Source organism: Chiloscyllium plagiosum, unplaced genomic scaffold (assembly GCF_037043375.1).
Source record: "Chiloscyllium plagiosum isolate Xiang-an unplaced genomic scaffold, Cpla_swu_hap1 HiC_scaffold_17, whole genome shotgun sequence".
NCBI classification, from domain to species: domain Eukaryota; kingdom Metazoa; phylum Chordata; class Chondrichthyes; order Orectolobiformes; family Hemiscylliidae; genus Chiloscyllium; species Chiloscyllium plagiosum.
In genome coordinates this window covers 57,538,799-57,557,457 of record NW_028270155.1, presented here as the reverse complement: position 1 = coordinate 57,557,457, position 18,659 = coordinate 57,538,799, and the positions used below count along the sequence as shown (strand labels likewise).

Sequence of the window (18,659 nt, the reverse complement as noted above, 5' to 3'; positions counted from 1 at the left end):
GTAGATATCAGACCCTGAGGATTTATCTGCCTTCAGTTCTTCCCTTTCATTAAACCTTGTTTTCCCCAATATCTCTGGTATGTTATTTGTGAACTCCTTTGTGAAGACCGAAGCAAAGTATGTATTTAAGTTGGAGAGCCATTTCTTTGTTTCCTATTATAAATTGCTTTGTTTCTGACTGTAATGGACCTACATTTGCTTTAAACATTTTTCTCTTCATACACTGATTGAAACTTAAAGTCCCATTTTACATTCCCCAAAAGCTTACTCTCGTATTCTATTTTCCACCTTTTAATCAACTCCTTTGTCCTCCTTTACCGAAATCTAAACTGCTCCTATTTCATAAGTCTGCTGTCTTTTCTCGCCAATTTATATAGTTCATCCTTGGATCTAATACTGTCTCGGGACCATAGTCATAGAATCAACTACATCACTCTCAATCTTGATGAGGAATTCTATCTAACGTGGACACTCATCCCCAAGGGGCACATGTAACTAGAGTGCCAATTACTCCTTTAAGTGGGCTTAAGAGTGTGTTGCATAATCCTTGCATGCTATCCTCTGTACAGCTGGAGCAGGCAGAGGGCAAATGTGATGGATGCTGAAGAGCTGGGAGAGCAGCTGCAGTCTTCGAAGAAGAAAGATGAGGTTATTGAGCAACAGGAACATTATCTTCACCATGATAAAGCATTGGGTCCAGAGAGCCAGATGGAACTTAATATATACCCTCTTCACACTTGTAAATTTGTTACTGCACCAAAGGTTATCAATCCCATTTAATTCCAGTTTTATTTTAGTTCTTTCTTTGCTTTTCCTGCTGTTTAATAAAAATTAACATTCACATTGGGTTTGAAGGCATTATAGCATCTGGCAGTCCCATATTCAATAATGATAATGTAATGCTACACTAGACATTAGGAAGACAGTGGCAATCCTTCAAACACGATTCTAACATTGATTGGCACTGAGGCAGGATAGCCTCTAGAGCTTCATTATTGTAGCTGTTGTGAAAATGCAGTGCTATTGATCAGAAAGGTAATGATTTAAAGTGCCAGTGTGTTTACAAATATGATATTCTATGTACAATGAAATGTTACCCATGCCTGTTATGCACTTCAGAAGACTTTCCTTTGCCCTCCCACTCCCATTACCTCAAAACATTGTTGACTGTCCATAACTGGGAATGACTGGCAGGGGGGGGGGTGCGGGTGGCCTGCCCTATCCTACTCAGAAGCCTGTTGACCATGGTATTTAGGGCAGATGACCCCAATAACTTTTGTGCCTCAAAGGCCCATACATGCTGAGTGTCTCCTGGCTAGATGAAGGCTCACACTCCTCTGCTTGAAATCCCACAGAGTTGTAGAGATGCCACACCTTTTGTTTTTCCTAAGAGATTATTGGTGAGCCTGTGCATGGGTCTTCCTGGCACCATCCTGTCTCCTTCTGGGGAAGAGGGACCTGGAGGGAGGTCAACCTCCTTTGTACTTCTGCTGTCTTGTTATTGGTGTCAATCACCAAAGGCTAAAGCAATGTTGGCATCTCCATCAGTCATTTAGTATTTGGCTAGATTTGACTCTCCATGGAAACCACCGACTTGTCCATAGAGACAGTAAGATGCAAGCATGCTGAAGACAGCACAGTACAGACAGCGTTGATGGACTCTTCCAATTCAATTTACTGAGTGTCTCCAATAAAACTGCCCGCTGTCCATATCTGTTGTCCATCTCAATAAAGTTATTAATGGCTGATACCATGGGGTCTTCTTCTTTCTGGGGCTGAGCAGTTGCCTAGTCTTCAGCAGTCCTCAAAGGCCAACAACCTGGGGCATTACTTTCTCAACCACTGCAGAGACGTGCCCATGATGTGATCATCAGAACGTGCTCCCAATTCTAATCTCAATAACCATTAAGATGTCAGTAACTAAAATAGGGGAAAGCATGGGAGTCAGCCTTGCCAGTGCATCCACTGAGAATTCTGTGCCTTCTTCCTCACAGATATAGGAGGAGATGATGTCTGGAGGGGCTGGTTGATGCCATCCATGCCGAAGGAAAAATGGGTATTAAGCTGTGGAGTAAAAAGTAGTAACTTAGGCATGTTAAGAATACATCATAGTGGTGGTAATAGGAGAACAGCAACATGCTAGACAAGGAACCTTACTTGGTTGCTGAGTCATGGAGGATTGGCATCACCAAATAAGTAGTCACCCTCTCCCTCTAAGGCAAGGATTCTCTCCTCAAAGGGGCTGAGCAGACAAATGTTGGGCTGTCCAACACCTGCCTTGGTCCTCTCCATCATGTTGCTGTTTGTCATTTTCGCCTGCAATCAGACAAGGGCAGAGTTTCAGTGAAAGTGGCTGACAACTTGTCATTGTTAGTGCAAGTAAAAGAAAGGTGTTGAGGTGTCCCAAGTGGTGAACAAGAAAGCTTAGTATTTTGGGGAAGGGCTAGGTAAGAGTGATTGAGGAAGAATACTACACTTGGTGAAAGGTGCATGCAGTGGCAGAGTTTGAGTGAGTGAGGGGCATCAGAGCAAAGATTGTGGCATTTATCCTTGCTGAGAAAGGAAGGTCATTAATCATCTTCCGACATTCCTAGGCATTCCTCTAGACTGTGAGCACTGCACTGATCCTGAAGGAAACATCAGACAAGGTTTGCAGGAACTGGTGCTGTAGTCTCATGTGACGGTCCGGAGGAAAAAGGACAACTCTCCAGTCCATCTTCACCTCCAGGTCTCTGTCAGCAAAATGGGATGCCAACTTATCTCTAGGGTAATTCTTCAAACACTGCAACTGTGAAGAGTTATTCATGACTTACAGCATTTGAAAAGTACACAGCTGAGATTTAAGGATAGCAAGGAATCCAGAAGCATCTGGCAGCAGCAAGACTTCTACCACTAAATACTTAATGCATACGTAATGAAGTAATTAGTGTAAAATTGTAGGAGAAAACAAAGAGAAACTCTCCACGAAACTCGCTGAAATTAACATTTAGCCAGATTTTAGGGAAAAAATTAGCCCATTATTTTTCTCAGTATTGTTATCTTGCTAATATCAATTTTAGTGAACCCTTGCCCTTGATTCAATATTGATAGCTACTTTTCCTCTAATGTAAATACTGAGTAATTAATCAATATATTGTAGTTTCATTTTTAATTGACAATTATCAATTCTCAAAGGGTTCTACCATGCAACATTTTTTTGGCATTTCCTTGATGTCCACTGGAACTTCTATTTACACTCCATTTTTGTAGTTTGTATTGTCTATTTAATTATCTTTGCTGTTCTTTGTTTCTTTCCCATTTGCCAGGTTGCTCAGTTATTTATTTTATATTTATTCCTGTTTAATATTGTCTGTTAATTGTATGGCAAGTAAAGCTTTTGCCCCTGAGTATAATTTGTTTCTTCATCATATTAAAAGCTTTGATTTAAGAGTCCCCCATCCCAGCTACAGATCTAACCTATTAACAGATCTGCCCAGTTTACTATGGAAAGTCATTTTCATATTGTGTTGAAACTTTACCTAAATCTAGATTCTTAGTAGCTGCTCTACTTTACTCCCTTTCAAATATCATGTTGAACCCAAACACTTTATGATCACTGTTCACTAAATTTTAGTGCACTCTGAGGCTACTGGCTACATGTAGCCCAATATTCAATCAAATATGGCTTGCTCCCAGACAAGGCGCATAAATCTATCCTGAACACACATTCATATGTTCACTACCTTTCTGATATGAGATTTAATTTCAACAAGTAAAATTGTTTCAAATCTTGTTTATTGAAGTGAGCCATTTTAGAGTAATGACAGTATCCTTGAATAAACCTCAATTTTCAGCATTAAAATCTAGAAATCTGAAATACTTTTCTGATTTCAAACTTCTCCATTTCCTTGTCAAGTTCTTTGAACATAAACTGTAGCTTTCTAAAATTGCTTATTTTCAGAGGCCTGTCATCTCCTTTGTTCAGCAGGTTTACAAAAAAAAATTAAATTGCTTTTGATTTCTTCCCATGGCTATTTCAATGTAATTTTTGCTACCAATCCTTTTTTTAAAAAAATATTTGTTCATATTAAGACTAGTTTCTTATGCCCACCCTCCACTAATGTGGTAACTTTGATAATAATTGGTCCTCAAATCTTTTGTGTAGTTTTCATCAGAATACATGTTCAAGAACTGAAAGTATAGCAATAATTATGAAATATGCTTATTCATTTGCAATATATAAAGTGCTGCAGATATAACTAATCATCTGAACCAGACAATAATTTTACATAAATCTACAATAAACGTGGCAATGTGTTTAAAATTTATTTTACAGCTTAATACCTGTACTGTTCACAGTGAAATAATGCTTCAGAAAGTGCAGGAATTTTACATTCTTCTATTTCTTGACACAGTAATGGCCATTCCCTGCAATTTGAAAATGGATTTGAATAAAGAACAATGATAGGATTGTTATGATTGACATGAGATATTAGTCTTTTGACATTAATGCAATATTTCGAACATTGTTTCATAACAAGGCTAAAACACTAGTTATGTTATATTTAGTCTTATATAAAGTGCATTAAATATTCTCCAAATTAGATTGCAAGGAATAGTTTCTTAACATTGCACTGTACCATTTATGAACATTAATCAAAAATAATACCATGATACAATGAGAATGTTTGTAAACTAAACATTCACTCGGGTGTTGTCTCATTTATTCTATGCATAGATACCAGACAGAATTTTTGAGTCACATCAGAAGTGGGACTAGAGGCAGGAAGATAAGAAAACTGGTGCTGGCAAGTGTTGTACCACTTTGACAGCATGATCCTGTCTCTGCCCCATTTTGACAAGGCGGTGTCAGGTACTAGTTCACTAATGAGGTCATTTAAAGGTCTAACAAGTCCCACATTCTGAGGCTGATAACAATTTTCCCAGCCAATGCATAGGAGTGGACTGCTGATGACAGACTGCGGGGCCAACATTCTAGCATTGTTTACAAATGCCTGCCTCGCAGCTCCTGTGATTCTGTCTGATTCATAGGTGTTGACAAAGTGTTTGGTGCTCAGATTCATAAGTGCCACCATGCTGGCTATTATTGTCATTTCAAAGCCACTGCCACAGGAGTCAAACAAGCAAAAGCTATTAGCTTCTTCGAAAAGAACGTTTTTTTAAAAAAATGACATATACAAACTGCACAGACAGCAACATCCTGCCTATCTGCAGTGCTGCCCATTCAAGTCCTCCATAACTGAAGTATGGGTGGTTAAAGTGGTCAACCCTAAATTTAGGATGTTTTCAGAAGCTAAAATTGATGGATATCTTTGTGTTCTAACAGAGATGGATTGAAATCACATGTAGAGTAAGATTTTGTATTTGTTACATAAAGAACTTTGCTAATGGAAAACCAAATTGCTGTTACAGAATGCCATCTATACTATATTTTAATCAGTTCAAATAAAGCCAGGAGAAAGTGAGGTCTGCAGATGCTGGAGATCAGAGCTGAAAATGTGTTGCTGGAACAGCGCAGCAGGTCAGGCAGCATCAGGCTTATGCCCGAAACGTCGATTCTCCTGTTCCCTGGATGCTGCCTGACCTGCTGCGCTGTTCCAGCAACATATTTTCAGCTCAAATAAAGCCAGGGCTTTAGAACATTAAAAATAAATCACCCTCTGAGCTTGGCATCTTGCCTTCAGCTTCTCTAGGTTTCCAAACAACGTGATCATTTCAAAACAAAAATTATCCATTCTCAAAGCTGAATGAGGAAAAAGAGACAAACAATAATGGAGTATTTTCACTCCTCTAAAAATTAAGTAAAAATAGCTAATAATGCTTAATTCATGGAACTCATACAATATTCTGGAGAAACTCAAAAGTGAGTATTTTAGATCACATTATAAGAATATTTTATCAGAATATTTTAGTTCAGTGAGTTCAATGAAAGGAAAGTTTGCAACCATTACTGGAAGACAAAGGCAGGTGCTGGATGGGAACATTAGCACATGCAAGTTTCCCTCTAAGTCACACCCAAACTGACTTAGAGATATATTGCTATTCTATTATTGTCACTGGATTAAAATCATGTCACAAAGAGCACAGAAGTATGCTTGAAGAAGCCTTGGTGATTTATCTCAGTCGAGCCTATTGATGGTACACATGGATGTAGCAGTGGTGGAACAAATTAATGCAATGGATAGGTTGGCAGTCAAGCAAGCAGCTTTGTCCTACCTGTTATTGATTTTATTGAATGTTCTTGAAGCTGCATTCATCCATGGAAGTGGAAAGATTCCCATCACATTCCTGACTGCTTTGTATATAGTAGATAGTCTTTAGAAATGGAGATTAATTACCCAGCTCAAAAATTCCAGCCTCTAACTGTTTTTGTTGTCACAGTACTTCTGAGTTAAGTTTGTGGTCAATAGTAAATCACGTGACACCAATGTGGATTAATTGGGATATGGTGAATATAATACCATTGATGTCATGGGGGTTGGGGGGCCAAGGTGCTTAGATTCTCCTTTTTGGAGGTGATCATAGTCTGGCATGTGTGGTGTGAATGTTGCTTAACACCCTTGTTGCATGTGAGCATAGATTTCTTCATTAACCAAAAGGTTGAGAATGACAAAGAGCATTGTGCAGTCACTGATAAACACCCACACTTCTGACTTTTAATGAAACTGTTGAAATGATTGGGCCCAGGGCCCTAAACAGTGGAATTCCTGCAGCAATGTCTTGGGGCTGTGATGATTGGCCTTTAACAACTATTTTCCCTTGTTTTAAGTATGAATCTAACCAGTGAAGAATTCACCACCCCCCCCCCCCCCCCCCCAACTCCAACTCCATTCCCATTGACTTCAATTTTACTAAGGCTCTTTGACGCCACATTTGGTCAAATTCTACCTTGATATAAAGGACCATCAACCTCACTTCAGCTCTGAAATTCTCTTAGATCAATGCTGCAATAAGGTCTGAGCTACAGACTCGGACTAGTCATTGACAGAACCCAAAATTAGCAGATTCTTACATTGTCAATGACATATTATGTCACTTTGCTGCTAACAGATTAGAATGCTGGCTCTGTAGACTGTCTGAGTAACATGGGTTGTGAAAGGATTTAGGACAGAAGCCTGGCAAGGCTGATCTCAACACCGGGAGAATCTCATTCCATCTTCTAGATATTTTAGAGCAGGTGCGACCTGAACCTCAGCCTCTGATGCAGAGGTAAACTCACTCCATCTTTTATGCTTTTCGGAAGCAACATGGCAAGTTTCTCACTGGGCAGTAACAAGTTGCCAATTAAGGGAGATCATTGCTTTTTGAACACCTTGTTAACTATCCAACTCACCTCATTATTGCCTTGCCTTGATATGCCAAATAGCACAATCACACAATCAGGCAGCTTGACTTGGTCAGCAGTCTTCAGTCTAGGCGGTATACATCTTGCTATGCAGCAGTGTGCTATGTCAATGTCACACATGGACAATGCATTAGCTGTTTACATAGCAAACACACAGCACTTGCAGCAAGCAATCTGTTCTATCCCTAAGTCTTAGGGGACGAGTCCTCACTGAACTACAAGGAAGGACTAATCAATCAAGGGCAGCCTCCATATGTCTCAAGAGGAATGATATCCAGTTGGAGTGTTTTGGTAAGAGAGTGCATGTCTCTGCAGTCCATAGAGTGAGTCACAGCCAGTCCTATGGATCCAGAGTGCCCAGTCTTGCAGACACAGTCATCAATCAGGAATCTGACGACATCTCATCCAGGATTGTCCGGAGTCACAAAGGGAGGCGGCCATGGTTGCAACATTGGCTCCACATGCAGAAATTAAGGGGAAAGTGAGTTGGGGAGAAGGCAAGTGCGGCTGTTGCTGTGGGAATAGACTTTGCAAATTAGTATACCAGACTAGAGGCTGTAGATTTGGATGAAATGGGGAATGACAACCATGAAGGGGGGCAAGAATTTCTGCAAGGGGAGGATACAGTAAAGCATAAATGGTAAAGGAGTCATGTAGGATGGGAGATCATGCAGAGTCAGGAGTAGCCTGGTTTTAATGGGTTTGGACAGGGTGGATTACTAAACTTGGCAAGGTTTCCTCATAAGCTAGGGGCTGGGTAGGAAAGTGAGCAGATCCAGGTACATGTAGATGGATTGGGTGGCCATCGGGAGAGGTGGAAAATCGATGGAATGGCTAAAGGATGATTGGAAAGGGGTTGATATTTGGGAGCTTACCAATACATTGAGACAGAGGCCGTGTTGCCTTCCACCGTGCTGGAAATTGAAAATGTATATTTAGGAAGAAAATTGATGTGTACACGTTCTAAGTGGTCAGGTAAGTGATAGAGCCTGTGAGAAAAGAGATTCAGGCCCACTGACATCAGGGTTTTTAAAGGGAAAGCACATTACACAAAGACCCATGTACTATACTAGACACAGAGTTTCAGAGTCCTTTTTTCCTGACCATCCTAATTCATTTCCATTATGTGTGTCACACCTCCCTTCCATTGGCATCACTAAATAACTCGTTGACATGTGCACATTTGGGTACAGAGGCCACAAAAGAATAGAAATATAAAACAAGGTGGGCCAAAGATGTCACCAGCACCCTCAGCTCTGTGTTTGCCTTGTTCCTCTTGCTTTCAGATGATGGAACAGTGTCAACACAGACTTCCATCCATAGGAACAGTTTGTAGTTACGAAGTGATGCCTGATTCTATAATAATGGCTTTTACAAAAGACAGAGAAACAACCAGATGTAAGGTAAAATTATGATGCTTATAAAAAAAAGTGCAAAATCACATTATCATCCATGCCATTAAATGCACTCAATCATTACCTTCATCTCTCCCCCACTAGGGCTTGGCAGTGGAATCCATTGACTATGGAAGTTGGGTGATCCCAGGGGGCACTTGCATTTAGACAAGCCATACATGCCATGCACAAGTTGACCCTCCTTGGCTTCAACTTCCAAGGTGAGAGAGAACAGTCAGGTTGGAGGTGAAGGGCCAGCCATCTCTGAACTATCCTGAGTGCTGACCTCTAAGGCACCTTTGTATCGTTCCATCTCTGGCTGGATGCCTCCTGACACTTCTGTATCCAAAGGAGCATCCAAAGTCGGTGGAGTTGTGGATAGTGACGAAGGATGTAGTAGGTTGCAGAGAGACATAGATAGGATGCAGAGCTAGGCTGAGAGGTGGCAAATGGAGTTTAATGTGGACAAGTGTGAGGTGATACACTTTGGATGGAGTAATCGGAATGCAAAGTACTGGGCTAATGGTAAGATTCTTGGGAGTGCAGATGAGCAGTCCATGTACACAGATCCCTGAAATTTGCTACCAGATTGACAGGGTTGTTAAGAAGGCATACAGTGTTTTGGCCTTTATTAATAGAGGGATTAAGTTCCATAACCAGGAGGTTATGCTGCAGCTGTACAAAGCTCTGGTACGGCCACGCTTGGAGTATTATGTACAGTTCTGGTCACCGCATTATAAGAAGGATGTGGAAGCTTTGGAAAGGGTGCAGAGGAGATTTACTAGGATGTTGCCTGGTATGGAAGGACTGTCTTATGAGAAAAGGCTGAGGGCCTTGAGGCTGTTCTCGTTAGAGAGAAGAAGGTTGAGAAGTGACTTAATAGAGACATGCAAGATAATCAGAGGGTTAGATAGGGTGGACAGGGAGAGTCTTTTTCCGACACAACTTTAAAGTGAGGGGGGGATAGGTATAAGACAGATGTCAGAGGTAGTTTCTTTACTTAGAGAGTAGTAAGGGCATGGAATGCTTTGCCTGCAACGGTAGTAGATTCGCCAAGTTTAAGTGCATTCAAGTCGTCATTGGACAGGCATATGGACGTACATGGAATAGTGTAGGTGGGATGGGCTTCAGATTAGTATGACAGGGCGGCGCAACATCAAGGGCCGAAGGGCCTGTACTGCGCTGTAATGTTCTATGTTCTAGAGTGCTAGGTTCCCCATCCCTCCCACTTCCATGCTTTCAGTGTTGATGATCAATGGCTGAGGTATTGGATTGCAGGCACGTGTGCCCGTACAGCAGACCTTGGACCTGGTTCTTCAATGGCAGCCACCAATCTGGCCAAGGAGGCAGACAGAGAATCATGATTTGTTGCACCGCTGCAGTTCTGGGCAATATGGTCCACTGATTCCCAAGTACCATCTGCTGATTCTGTGCACGTAGTTGAAGTTGCTGATTGCCAATACCACAGAGCCTTCTGTTGTTTGAGATTAAGCAGGTCCCAGGTCTCCAGCAGTTCTCTAACTCAATGTGGCCTGGAGCATTTCTTCCTCAGTCAGCAGTGGAGCTGTCACAGGGAGGTGCTCATCAGGTTGTAGTTCCACACTCTCTCTGCCTAATATTTCCACAGAGGTGTCAGAATCTGGGCTGCCGGGGCAGTCTTGCTGAGGCCTGCTTGGAAGCTTCAGTACTGTCTTCCTCAGAGATCAAGGAACTGGCTTCTGGAAGAGCCAGGCATTTCACACAATGAGATGTGGCTATATTTTCAAGACAGGAAATAGCAGTTGGAGTGGTCAATAGTTAGAAATGATGTACAATGAAAGACATTGCAGGGTTAGTTGAAGAGTTGCAGTAGAATGAAGAGTGGTACTTAGTTTTCAGGACTTGGATATTTCAGTACCCCACAGGAGAGGCAGGATTTTCTCCTCATATAGACTGAGGAGCTTACTGTTGGCACTCCTCTACCTGTAAGGGCTTCCTCTGTTTTATTATCTTCTCCTGTTATAAGAGAAAGAGACAGATCGAATGTGATGAAAGTGGATGGCATGGCTATTGCTGCTGGTGCAGGTGGGCAAAATGTAGCGATGTGTTTCCAGGTAGTGAGAAGACAATACAGAGGTTATATTGAATTCAGGGTGTGCAAGCTTGGGAGGAGTGACAGTGAGTCAGGGAAGATATTACATGCAATACTGAAAGTACTAGAGCATAAACGTTGATGGGAGAAGGGTGCAGATATAAAGTGAATGCAAGCTGACAGAGAAAAGTGTGGCACTTACCCTGATGCTACAGAGAAGATCACTAATATTCTTGGGGCATTACTGGCCATTGCTTCAGACCATGAAGAACACTGTGAACTGGCTAGTAGCCTTGAAGAAGCTGACAGGTGTTGTAACCTCCTGATGATTCTCAGGGAAGAAAATGACCCTCTATACCAGTTCCTAGACTTGGACTTTCACGTCCTTTACAGAATTGTAGCACCATCTTTCCCTTCTCTGACCTGTTCACAATCTGTCCTTGAGCGAGCAGCGCAACTTTGGAATTCCAATGTCCATTCAATTGAACTCCAGGTTTTCAAGCACAGCATAATGCAAGTGGTACAAGTTGTTCAGCAGATATTTGCTGAGTGGAATTTATTTTCTGGGAACAACACATAGTAAGATGAAGTGAAATCTGAAATTATGATTGCCATGGGTGGGATAAATAGTTAATGCAACAAGTTTGGCAAATGCAGCAAGAAAACACACAAGGCCTGTGGCAGAAATCCCTTTAAAAAAACTCAATGCAACTAGGACTAGGCAAAAAAACATAAGATTCAGCCCTATATTTTCCATGTGATGTCATGGGGTGTGTAGAAACCAAAGATGGAAGTTACCGATCTTTTGTTCTTTTTAGGTATAAGCTTCACCACCACACAGTAATGTGCTGATGATGCAGGCCTTGCAAATAATAACTTTGTCCCATAGGCAATGTATTTTTGTTCTCTTACATCCTTTTTGCTAGTCAGTCAAAGTTGGTGGCTACCTTCCAAGGGTGTGTTGAGTTTTCATAAAGAGGCTGGCAATTGGAATAATTAGATTTCTCTAACCTTTTGTGGACCAGACCTACCTTGGAAGTTTTCTACATTGTCAGAGAGATGTCAGTTTTGTAGCTGTACTGAAACAGTCTCACTAGGGCACAGCTTGATCTGGAGCACAAGTCTTCAGTACTATAGAAGAAAAGTTGTCAGAGCTGAAAGCCTTTTTGCAAGTGCTTCCAACTGTTCCTTAAGATGAAAATTGGTCAGTAAGAGGGTGTGTTATCATCCATCTACTGAATTATAGGGTAGGGGAATGAGGCAAAGTAGGATGCACTTCGGAGGGTCAGTGTGGAATTGATGGGTTGAATGGCACACTGTAGGGATTCTATGATTCTGCCATGTTTCATCTATTGATAGCTCTTTTTAGGTCACAATTTAACCGTATAAAACATGTCTGTCATTAATATCCCCTCAAGCCAATCCTCCGTGAAAGTGTCCTTTACAAAGCATCCAGGTTCTTCTACAATGAAGACTTATAGTGTAATTGATCCCCTGTTCATGAGGACTCCTCACAAGATGACTAAAGAGTTATCACTTTCTTTACAGGTTCCTGAAATCCATTATGAAATAACTCCACAGAGGCAGGCATCTTGTCACCATGTCAACCCTTTACTTACACATGTACAGTCCTTGACACTGATCCGGCTCCCTCAGAGCCAGCTTTCAGAGTGAACAGCGTGTCTGACACTCCGGTTCTTTGTAAGCCAGGGCTCCTGATGGGACCAGATTAACAGCCCCAATCAGGGATCTCATTCTATGTGATCCACCTGGCTGACCTTGTTACAATCATTTGCATTCCTCCCCATCAGAGTTCAAGAACATAGGCCTGTTCTTTTTTTGTAGCTCATCCTAGTGTGTCTTAGCACCAGGTCAGGTTCCTCCAACTCTGCCTCTCATATGGGCAGAATGTAACACACAGCAGCTCAACTCTTGTGCCCAGAGCATCTTGGAAGAAATTCATTCTCTTCTTCAGACAGCAAAGACATTGAGGCAGTGACATTGGCGTGTCCATCTCAGACTCGGAGGTATCTTTAATGCATGAAGGAGAGGGGGAACCCAAGGGTTCCAGAACAGTTGGAAAGGCTGTTGAGGAGTTGGGCATGTTTGCTCTCATGCCATTTGAAAGTTTGCAGTTTTCATATTGTCCACATCCTTGTTCAGGACTATCGCACCTACCCAAACTCTTTACGTCACTGGACCTGACCTCACATCAACCATGCCTCTTACCCATGCAAGGAAATTACCATGGTTCCTACACCTAACTTCATTCACTGAAGTAAAGTATCTCTCTTGCTTAGTGGAATCTAATGTCCTACATTGGTGTTCTTGATGCCATTTCAGCCTCTCGCCCCAGGTCTGGAAACATCAGATTTAACCTGGTGTGGAGTCTTCTCTCTGTTAGCAAATCTGTTGGAGCTATCCATTTAGTTGCATGAGAGGTGGTCCTATAATCAAATAGGTAGCTGGTAAAGCTGTTACCTGTTTCTTCAATCTGCCTTCAAAGTTTGGACTGTTCTTTCTGCCAGACCATTGGATGATGAATAGTATGGAGCTGTCCTTGTATGTTGTCCTTGTATGTCAAATACCATTCAACTTTAGGAAATACTCAATTTGCCTGCTGGTAAATGATGGCCCATTATTGGTGAGCAACACTTCTGGGAGGGAGTCTGTGTATTGCAAAAGATGCATACAGTTTTCCTATCTTCAATCCACTTGAGTGGGCATCCACAATGATTAAGAACATTGAGCTAATGAGAGGACCTGCACAGTCAACAAGTAACCGAATACAGGCTTTACCTGGCCATTCCCATAGGGGAGCTGCTTGTTGGCACTCTGGGAACTGTCCCACCAAAGTGGCTATGCCTGCATCCAATCCTGGTCACCAGACATAACTACTTGTCAACATATCCACTTTGGAAACCCCTGGATGACCCTGGTGGAGTTTAGCCAGTATCTGTGATTACCTTTGTTCAGAACAATCACTCTTGCTCCCTATAATAATATGCCATCCTCTACTGTGATCTGGTCTCTCCAAGTCCAAAAAGGTTTCTATTCTGGTTGTGACAGCCCTTTAGTTTCCCCCACCATCACCAGCTGTTTCAGCTTTGCAAGGACCGGATCTTTCTGCGTCCAAAGTCTGATATTATCAGCTGTTACTGGAAATGTGTTCAGAAAGTTTAAAATCACAATGCACTCTTCCAGTGGCCATACCATCAGTGGTGTATCTACCAGCGAGAGGCAGTTCAATGCATCCACATTTGTTACTTGGCCTTCCGGAGGGTGTTCCTACTGACAATTATGCACACTTAGTATTACAGCCCAACACTGAATTCAGCCTGAAGCAAGGACCACACTGCCTTGTCCTCTGATTATACCCAGCAGAGGCTTGTGGTCTGTTATATTGCAAATTTATGTTTGTAAAGATATTGGTGTATCTTCCTGACTCCAAGTATGACCACCAAACCTTGCTTCTCTACCTGGGCATATTTACACACTGCAGTAGCCAAAATCCTGGATGTATATACTATTGGCCATTCCTCTCCATTGGTCCAACTATGAGCTGATGCCATATGATACCAACTACGAGACAATGCCATATGGGGAGGCATCACATGTCGATAACAGATCTCACTTTGGATCACAGTGTGCCAATGCCTTAAAGGATGATAGCTGTTGCTTCACTTTCCTGAAAGTGATGGATTGGCTAGGCAACCATTTCCAAGATTTACACTTTTTAAAGAGTTGATGCAAAGATTCTAGGATGGAAGCCAGGTTACGTATGAACTTCCTGTAATAATTTGCCAGCCTGATGAAAGATTCAAGCTCTAGTGCAGATGTGGGAGCCGGGGCACCTTTGATCACCCTCATTTTATAGCCCAACAGGTGTAGCATGGTCTTGGTGACTCTCTAGCTCAGGTGGGTCACTTGGAGTTTGTGGAACACACATTTTTCCTTTTTAAGGTATAAAACTGCTTGTGAATAATGCCTAAGGACTATGTCCAAGTTCTCTAAGTGCTCCTTATTGGTCTTCCCTGATATTAGCTCATCATCTAGATAAATGCTGACCTCGGGTAGACCTTGCAAAATGTTTTCCATTGTATGCTGAAATATTGCACAGGCTGATAATATGGCAGTCTCGTATATTAGTAAAAATCCTTATGGGTATTAATTGTAGCATACTTCTAAGAATCCTCATCTAATCGCAATTGCAAGTACACCTGGCTCATGTGAGCTTCATGAAGGATAGCCCCCTGCCAGCCTTGCATATAAATCTTCTATGCGAGGGTTAAATATTTATCCGGTTGTGAAAAGCAGTTTATTGCTTGCTTAAGATCCCCACAAAGACAAACCAATCTTCACAATCATTTCAAAAGGTACTGCCCAATTCACAAACTGGGCTGGTTTGCTGATTCCTTCAGTTTCCAGCCTTCCAATTTCTGCCTTTACTTTTGCCTATAAGGCAAATGGCACGAGGCAGGCCTTGCAGAATCATGGAATTGTTTCCTGGTCAACATGCAAGGTGGCCTTGGCTCCCTTCATAGTCCCTAGACCTTCTTGAAAAATGTCGGGGTATTTAATCAGGACTTCAATCAAGCAACTATTTTCTAATCAAAAAATGTTGAGCCAATCCAGGTGAATCTTTCTCAACCAATTTCACCCATCAAGCTTTGGGCCTGAGTCTTTTACCACAGTTAGTTGTTTCTCATAAGAGATTGGAACCAAAGTTGTATTCAATCTATAAATGTTCCCCGGTATAGGTTCTCAATCTAGCCGAGGTCTTGCACAAACTTAAAGGCTGGAGTCCAGAGGCAACTTTGTTAAAGATTGGTTCTGTGATCACAAACAGCCACACTAGTATCAACCTCTGTTAGATCCTGGTGACCATTTAACCAGATGTTTATTGTGATTGAGTCTGATGTGGATGTTGCTAAACAATTTAACTGTTCCAAACCAGATGTGGATGGACTTTCCAGAGTGTGCACTCTCCTGGATACTGGCCTATGAGTTATCTTATTCAAGTTAGGTCTAGTGGGACCTTTTTTGCTGTTTTGAGTCCACATGCTGGCAGCAATTACAATGGCTTGCTGGCCCAGATCCTGAACAATTGTTAACCATTTGGCTGCAGCTTGGCTTTGTTTTGGGTTTTGCTGTGGGCTGACCTAGAGCCCCTCTGTTCAGGATATGTCCTGAGTGAGGCTATGCAATTGTCTTCATTCAAGTCATGTTGTCCAAGCTCAGTTGGAATGGTGAGGGTGTCCACTTCCATCGGAATACGTCACAATTAATATGCTCTACTTGCTACATTTTCCAATGATAAAGTTAGCTATGGTGTCTGTTTGAAGTCAAGTTTGGCTTCAACTAGTTGGCAATTTTGCATAGTTACATCATTAATCCCACATAACAAATGATCTCTCAGCATTTCAATCGGGGGTAAACAAAAGTCTATGCCTCTGTCATCTTAGCTTAGTCAAAAATCCTGATACGGATGTCCATTGTTCTCGAATTGTCGAGCAAAACCGATAGTGTCTCAGAATTAGAGAAGGTTTGAGGTTGTAACATTCCTTAACTAAATCTGTCAAATCTTGAAAGGTTTTAGTATCTGGTGCCCCAGGGAAAGTTAGGCTCCTATTAACCAAAAATGCTGTGGGTCCACAAACTGTCAAAAAAAAAATCATTGCTTTTCATCTGCCCTAATGTTATTTGCCCAGGAAAAGTAACATTCTTTCCACATATTGGGCCTAATCTTCAACGGCAGGTTTGAATGAGTCAAGCTTATGATGCTTACCCCAACTCAAAGATGACTATTGCAAGCTAATTTTGTCAGGAGTGTGCTTTGCTCTCGTTTCCACTGAAGTAACTCCACAGAGACCAGTATCCTATCACCTAGTTATCCTTTATTTACACATGGAGAATCCTTGACACTGATCTAGCTCCCTCAGAGCTGGCTCTCAGAGTGAACAGGATGTCTGACACATCTGTTCTTATTTGTCAGCTAGGGTTCCCTGATGGGACCAGATTAACAGTCCCAATCACGGAACTCATATGCTTTAAGGTCCACCTGGTTGACCCCGTTACAATCACTACACTTTATATGCCTTCAAGATATTGAATGATACTCCTGAATATTATTTGTATTTCACATCCCAAGGGTTCTCAAAAAGCACATGATAAATAAGTTCATCTAAATATGGAGACCCAAAAGGTATGAGTACATGGATCCCACTGCAGCCATCCATTTAGTCACAATTGTTAATCCTATACCAATTCCATTTGAATCTCCCTATTGGTACTGAATGCTTCAAAAAGACTCCCTGTTGAGTCCGACTATCTGAGACTCCCAAAATGAATGCTTCTGAATGACACTTCTGTAAGATCTTACAGAAATTTACATAACAAGGATGCTTCTTTCTGTTTTCTGGTGCTAGATGCAACCTGATGTATAGTCCTATACCCAACCAGTCTTCTAGCTGTGAACATATAAATAGCGAGCCTGCACATATTTTGAGTAGCATAATAACATCTGCAACATTTTGTATGGTGAAAGAAGGCTTTGATTTTGTCTGGACCTAAATAGGAATTATAAATTCACTGATGAGGCACTGAGGGTTGTTAAAATGTCAGCATTAGAGTCAGTGCTTTGCACTCATTTCATACTGTTTTGGGCTAAATGCTTGAGTTATGCAAAGTACAGCTGTGTACGGCCTACAAATTGCACTACAACAACTTTCTAAGGCTCTTTTGATAGCACCTTCCAAACCTAAGACCTTCACTCTGGTGTTTTTTTATGCGTGAAACACATGCAGAGATGATTCATTCTAAGTAACCAGTTAAAAGTCTGAGCAGGTGTTTTAAACAATGCTTTAAAATGCTTGTTCATTGCCTGTGCCTTAAGGTCAGTTCCCTCTCAGCTTTAACAAATCACAACCTGAGCAGAGAATAATAAAGAAGCACAGATAATCAGACAATCGAATGTTATATTTTACTACCTGGAAGCACAAGAGCACAGGCACATGGAAACATCCCCATTGCAATTTCATTACTAATCATACACCATCCTGACTTGAGAACATATTACTGCTCCTTCATTGTGATTGGGCCAAAATCTCTCCCTAGGGTACGTTAGGGTACTATTGAAAAATGCAGCTTCTCGGGGTATTTAGGGGTGAAGAATAAATACTGAGCTTGCTGGTAATACTGAAATTCTAGAAATATTTTTGAACCTCATGTCTTTGAGCAATCTTTATTCACGTAGCTTGGAATTCTTGTCCCATCTCAAAGATTTGATACATTGCTTGTGCAATTTATGGATTCATACTGACTCTCCTGTTTTTACTGTCAGTACCTACTCTTGTCAAAATAAATTCTCCCAAGTTATAGACAAGACTGCATAAATTGAGCAAATTCTACAACTCCAACATGGTTCCTACTAGCTTCTCCAGATAACATGCTTTGGCCTGTGGTCTTGGATTTTGTGCACATTGTGTTTGTTCCCAAACATACAGCCAAAAATCAGTTAAAGCTTTCAAAACATTTGGACTATTACATTTAAATCTCCAGTCTGGAGTGATATGAGAGTTTAAATTACTGGAACACCCTTGAAATTAAGCTCACGTGTCACGTGACATTCAGAAGTAATATTAAGAAATATTAAGTAATGCTCTCACTTGAATCCCGAAGGAATATATAGTTTGTCGAACCGCAGAAAGTTGATAATATGTCTGAACATCTGACCATCTCCAATGATGAAAAGTGTCTTGCCATATGAAATCCATTGTGCTTTGTTGCGATTATATAGCAGTTCTGGATACTAATAGGCAAAAGTTATATCATTTGGTCATAATCCAAT

The 18,659-nt window shown here is 41.4% G+C and overlaps 1 protein-coding gene across 1 annotated transcript in view; it reads right to left on the bottom strand.

Annotated features, from left to right (window-relative positions):
* The window catches only part of LOC122558742 (BTB/POZ domain-containing protein KCTD19-like), a 120,977-nt gene that overhangs the window by 42,019 nt on the left and 60,299 nt on the right, over positions 1 to 18,659 (bottom strand). The window contains exons 9-10 of the mRNA XM_087995589.1: positions 18,478 to 18,620; positions 4,324 to 4,407 (exon numbers count right to left, since the gene is read on the bottom strand). Of these exons, the coding sequence (XP_087851715.1) occupies positions 4,324 to 4,407; positions 18,478 to 18,620 (227 nt within the window). The remainder of the gene's footprint in view (positions 1 to 4,323; positions 4,408 to 18,477; positions 18,621 to 18,659) is intronic.